Source organism: Pseudoliparis swirei, chromosome 7, assembly GCF_029220125.1.
Source record: "Pseudoliparis swirei isolate HS2019 ecotype Mariana Trench chromosome 7, NWPU_hadal_v1, whole genome shotgun sequence".
Lineage (NCBI taxonomy): Eukaryota > Metazoa > Chordata > Actinopteri > Perciformes > Liparidae > Pseudoliparis > Pseudoliparis swirei.
This window is the reverse complement of record NC_079394.1, coordinates 14,326,463-14,332,678: the sequence shown is the minus strand read 5'-3', so window position 1 is coordinate 14,332,678 and position 6,216 is coordinate 14,326,463. Positions and strand designations below refer to the sequence as shown.

Below are 6,216 nucleotides of genomic sequence, written 5' to 3'. Positions count from 1 at the left end.
TAAAGACACATACAATTAATAAATACAATAAATTAAATAATTTAATTTAATAATTAATTTTACACAATCTTTGTTTTCAAAAACCTTATAAAAATGTATATATGTGGCCTTTCACATTAGTTTTAAAATTATTTAAAATATAATAAATATGTATTAAACATATAATTTAAACACAATACAAAGCAATACAATTAAGATTACAATATGGTTGAATTTTCATATAATTATTCTTTTATTTAAACATATCTAAATGGGCTTTTCATATTAGTTAAAATCAGTTGAATCATTTTATATATTTTTAATTAAATTCATTATTATTTTTAGTATCAAACAAATTAAATAAATACATTCAATGATGAAATTATATTTAACAAATACATAATTTAAACACAATGTAAAATAATTAAAATACAAATTAAATTACGGTTGAAAGTATTTAATTTCAGATAATTATCTATTGTTTAAACGTTATCAAAACCTCTAAATGTGGCATTGTATATTAGTTTTTAAATTATTTGAATGTTTTTAAATAGTTGTCATTACATTTATTATTATTTTTAGAATGAAATAAATACATTAAATAAAACATTCTAATCAATGAATAAATAAATTAAACCAAAATAAAATAATTTAAATTAAGGTTGACACAAAAGGATTCTAAAAATGTCAACATGTGGCCTTTTATATTTGTTTTTAAATAATTTGAATATTACATAATTTTACTTTAAAATCTTTTCAAGCAGGAATAGTTTTTTTGTTAGTGTGGTTTTAATACTTTTACTAAAGAAAAAGGCTCCGACTTTTCTGTCTGTTGCTGTTCTCCTTTTTCAATAAAGTTTATTTTGAAGAAAGACAACCAATCAGAGACGAGCCTTCCTTCATTACATCCGGGTCCCACTCGCCATTACATCCGCTGAGCCAGCGTATTACTGGCGCCAACTGTAAACTGGAGATAAACGACAACTAATAAGGCTAATAATGTCATTTTAAATAACTTTATAGAGGCCGGAAGTTCCCGCTGTTGTCGCCGGCCATCTTGTTCGCTAACCGGCGGTGTTCGCATCGGCTTCCTTTCTGGACCAATGTGAGCATGGCAGCTAGCGGGGGAACAGCCGGCATGGCCCCGGGAGAAGTCCTCCTTCTGAACCGGGAGGAGGAGGAGGAGGAAGAGGAGGAAGATGACCTGGAGGACCTGGAGCTGGCGTTAGCAGATATGGCCGTAGAAGGTAATGTCGGTGTTTAGAAAGGTGGAGCAAGTATTACATACTGGGTTAAAGAACTCAAAGCACACTTCTTCCTTTTTTACTCGTCCTCCTCTTCATGTTGACTAGTCTTCCTCCTCTAGTATTCCTCTTGTTGACTAGTCTTCCTCTTGTTGACTAATCTTCCTCCTCTTGTTTACTATTCTATCTTCTCTTGTTTACTATTCTATCTCCTCTTGTTTGCTAGTCTTCCTCTTGTTTACTGTTCTATCTCTTCTTGGTTACTATTCTGTCTCTTCTTGTTTACTATTCTATCTCTTGTTAACTAGTCTTCCTCTGGTTGACTAGTCTTCCTCTTGTTGACTAGTCTTCCTCTTGTTGACTAGTCTTCTTCCTCTTGTTTACACTTCCTCCTCTTGTTGACTAGTCTTCCTCTTGTTTACTCCTCCCCAGACCTCCTGCAGGAGGTGAAGGCGGTGCAGACCGACAGCACGACCGTGGCGTTTGGCGTGACCACGGCGCCGGGCTGGGAGGCCGAGGTGGCGGCCATGTTGGCTTGCGGCGCCGGGCTCTCTGAGCAGTACGGAGAGCTGATGAAGAAGAAGGACGAAGAGCAGCTGACACACGAGAAGCAGAGACAGCTAGTGGAGAAGAAGAAGGAGGAGGCCACGAGGCAGCACCAGGTGAGAGACACACACACAGAGCGAGACACACACACACACACACACACACACACACACACACACAGACACACACACACAGAGACACACACACACAGTGACGGAGACACACACACAGAGACACTACTTACTCGTTTTTGTTCTCCTTGTTTACTAGTGTGTTGTTTTACTTGTTTACGAGTGTGTTGTTCTCCTTGTTTACTAGTTTGTGTTCTCCCTGTTTACCCTTGTGTTGTTATTTATCCTTGTGTTCTCCTTGTTTTCTAGTATGTTGTTTTACTTGTTTACTAGTGTGTTCTTGTTTACTAGTGTGTTGTTTTACTTGTTTACCAGTGTGTTCTTGTTTACTAGTGTGTTGTTTTACTTGTTTACTAGTGTGTTGTTTTACTTGTTTACTAGTGTGTTCTTGTTTACTAGTGTGTTGTTTTACTTGTTTACCCTTGTGTTGTTCTCCTTGTTTACTAGTGTGTTGTTTTCCTTGTTTACCTCTCCTCAGGCCCTGCTGGACAAGCTGGAGTCTCTGCGTGTGAAGCTGCAGCTCAACAACTCTAAAGCCACAAGGAAGAACTTCCTGTCCAAGAAACAGGAAATGACCTCCGAGAGGAGCCGCGCGGAGGAGGAGAAGATCCGGTGAGGAGGAACACCTGGACCAGGTCCAGAACCTGGACTCAGACCAGGGTCCTGGACCTGGTCCAGAAATGACTCTTCTATCTTCCGCCTCCTCTCTCCTCCTCTCCTCCTGCTCCTCCTCCTCAGAATGTCCAAGGAGCTGGAGGAGGCGGACCGCAATGTGACGTCCCTCACGCAGAAGAAGTGGGAGGAGAAGAGCCGCCTGCAGGCTGAGCTGGAGGAGCTGAGGGGTCAGATGGAGCGAGGGAGGAAGGAGGCGCGAGAGGCGGAGCTACGAGCGCTGAGTGACGAGGTCATCGCTGTGGAGAAGCAGAGAGACGTCGCCATGATGCGCATCGAGGCCTGGATCAGCGAGGTCAGACATCCCAGAATAAATCTCAAATATACGTTATGTTCCGATTCATTCTAGTTAACACTACATTTGACTAGATTACAACTGAACGCATCATGAGAACGTTACTTACCTTCAGCCAGTACTCATGTTCACTGAGCAGAGCCTGAACGCATCACAAGAACATTATCATTTACTGCTTGTAAGTAATTATTTCCCGCTCTGACCTTGACCGTTGACCCTGTGACCCCGCCCCAGGTGGGTCAGTACCTGAACGCCCTCCGGGTGGAGTCCCCGCAGGAGTTCCACCACGAGCGGCCCAAGTGGGAGAAGAAGGAGGTTCTGGTCCGGAGGAACCGGGCCGAGCTGCAGAGCCGCTTCCAGGAGGTCCTGCAGCAGCTCCAGGAGGGTCGCGAGTTAGAATCCCTGCCCCGGATCAACGCGCCATCTCTGCCTCAGGTCCCCGTGGTAAGAACTACACACGCCATGAAGGTCAAGAGGTCACGGCGAGCTCGTCTTCATCACTCGTCTTCTTCCTCCCGCAGGCCGACCTGAGGTTCAGCCAGGTGATGCAGCCGCTGCTCCGAGCCCAGTTCCTGCCCCTCCCCCCTCCCCAGATGACCCACTCCTTCCCCCCCCACTACAACCCCCAGTACCGCCACCGCTTCCTGCCCCCGCCCCTCCACCAGTTCCTGCCCCCGCCCCACCTCCTCCCCCCCCCTCAGTTCCCGCCCCACATGAGGGTGACCCCGCCCCCCAGCCTCTCCCCGTCGCCGCCCGTCGCTCCGTCTCCACCTCCCTCCACAAGCTCCGCCCCCGTCGGCAAGCTGGACAAGATCCTGGAGAAGCTGGGTGCCCGTTTCCCACAATGCACCAGGGCCCAGCTGATGTCGCTGCTGCAGCAGGTGAAGGGGTCACGCGGCACGCTGGCCGGCATGTCGGTGGAGGAGGTGATGGAGCAGGTGGGCTTCAAGCTGGCGCAGGGCGAGAGGTCGGCGCCGGGGCCCATCAGCCGGCCCGCGCCCCCGGGGCCTATCCAGAGGCCAGGCGGGAGTCTGGGTGGGGGTCTGGGTGGGGGGGGTCCGGCCCGGAAGCTCTGCCTGATGTGCCAGAACCACGTGGACCCGGAGAGCCGTCACCCGCTGGGCTGCTCACACACCATCCACAAGGACTGCATCCGGGTCTGGCTCCAGTCCAGCAAGAACAACTCCTGCCCCTTCTGCCCTGGGAAATGATCTCGAAGACTGGAGGGTCCTTGAACGCCTCATCATCCCATATGGATTAATACATGCCATCAATTCACTTGATTATTCTAAATTCAATCGCATGTATTGATTTGATGGGACGAGGCGTTCAAGTACCCCCGAACGGGGGGTCCTTGAATGCCTCGTCCCATCAAATCAATACATGCGATCAACAGAAATGTGTTTATTAAAATAAAAATATAATTCTCTTGACAGTTTAAAAGTTGAATGTATGAAGAAAGTTGTTTATCATGTAAAGTTTAAGTACTCAACCAGAGTACAAGTCATACCTGCAAACTTGTCACCTTTCGGTGAAATTCACCGTTTTGAACTCAAAATAGATCATCCACGTGAATCGTGGAGATCCAAAGAGTTTTTTGGGGGTGGGTCACCTGGCCCGCTGCCGTTGAGATTGCAGTGAGACGCGGAGAAAAGTGTGAAGTGGTGCTCTTCGCAATAAAACATCTTTGATGGGACGTGTCGCGTCTCGGCCAATCAGCGTCAAGATGTCTTCAGCGTTTGGGGGTTCAGGTTAGCTTGAATGTCAGCCCGCTACATCTGCTGCTGTCACGCTGCACGGTGTAGCATGCTAACAAAGTACCCGTACGTTAAACACGATGTGATTTAGCATATTTTTAGTATCGATACTTCATTAAAGCAACACTATGTAACTTTTGGACCTTAAAATAACAGCTTGAAAAAAATTGTGCCGCTACAATGACTTTTAATATGACGATTTGCGTCTCCGCTATTGACATCAGGGGTCTGTGGGGAAATAACTCCGCTATGTAAGATTCTGGAGCCGCCCGGTACATCCGGCGGATGTACTCGACCTGCTTTCTGGCAGTGATTACGCAATGTCATATAGTGCCACTCCACGCTCGCAGCTACAGTATAGCTTTTTTATGTAGCTTTTTGGTGTTGTCAACAATATTGTATTCGATCACATGTACTCCACATTTGCAGTCCCCCAAAACAAAAGGAAATGACTGCACGCGCGCACGCGCGCACCCCAAAAAAAAAGCCAGCAAACAGCTGATCGACCAGGCAGAGACTGGCGAGGCGCCGCGTTCAATCCCCGCGCTACTTCACCCTAGTCCGGTCGGTGCTGGGCCAGTTCACAGTGTTCCTGCGCAGTCTTCTATTAGTGATCCCGCCCATTGGTATGAATCCAAAATAGAAAGTCGCCGGATTGCTGCCGTTCTGAGTCCGCCGTCGGTCAGCGCGCTCCAAACAAAAAAAACCTCTCGTCACCTTTTATAACCCGTGACACGTACACATAATAATAATAATAATATTATAATACAGGACAACACATGATCCCAACTCAATACAAGTGTATGCGAGGCTGCATCTATCGTCACTGGGTATTTACGACACTGAAATCGATACCTAAATACCTAAAAACCTGAAGGGGGCGCCAAAAGTGAAAAGTTACATAGTGTTGCTTTAAGAGAGCGATCAGAGCGCACGCGCTGCTCCGTGTCGAGCTGTCTGCGCACACTGCGCTGCGCAGCGCTCACAGCGAGAGAAGTGGCGCAGCTTTAGAGACCGACTTCGGCTTAAAAAATAAAAATATGCCAGAAGTGAAATGTTTCAGTCTGTAAAGTTGTGTAACTCTCCAGCTGCTCATCCTGATGAACTGTGTATCATCTGGTCAGAGACTAACGGCCTCATAGTGTATCATCAATGCTATGATGAAACCATGTAGTTTCATTCATATCCAGTGTTGGGAAAGTTACTGAAAATTAGTAATTAGTTACATTTCAGTAATTGTAACTGCGTTAGTTGAGTTAAAAACATACTTCGTTACATGCTCGTTACCGCTAAAAGTAGTGGAATTACAGTAACGCGTTACTTTGTAACTTGTAACGCGTTACTCCCAACACTTCATATCTGGCTGTATTAATACTAATATTACTGTCATTTGTTAAGTGTTGAAAATGTTGGTAACAAGTGAACCATACAGATGTTTTATTTATTACTATTATAGATAAATATACCAGTCTCGTATTTATGGTACCATATTGTTTTTATGGTATTGTATTGAATTCTGGTATCGGGTATCATGATATTTATGGCAGGTATGTAATATGTATAGAAGTTATAATATGAGTATCGTGACAAAC

The 6,216-nt window shown here is 45.5% G+C and overlaps 1 protein-coding gene across 1 annotated transcript; it reads left to right on the top strand.

Annotated features, from left to right (window-relative positions):
- The first annotated feature begins 887 nt into the window (after nucleotides 1-887).
- On the top strand, nucleotides 888-4,582 carry rnf214 (ring finger protein 214). Its single transcript, XM_056418730.1, has 6 exons — nucleotides 888-1,226; nucleotides 1,656-1,885; nucleotides 2,379-2,512; nucleotides 2,639-2,867; nucleotides 3,102-3,311; nucleotides 3,389-4,582. Exons 1-6 carry the CDS (start codon nucleotides 1,091-1,093, stop codon nucleotides 4,076-4,078), a joined length of 1,629 nt encoding a protein of 542 aa, XP_056274705.1. The 5' UTR covers nucleotides 888-1,090; the 3' UTR covers nucleotides 4,079-4,582.
- The last annotated feature ends 1,634 nt before the right edge of the window (nucleotides 4,583-6,216 follow it).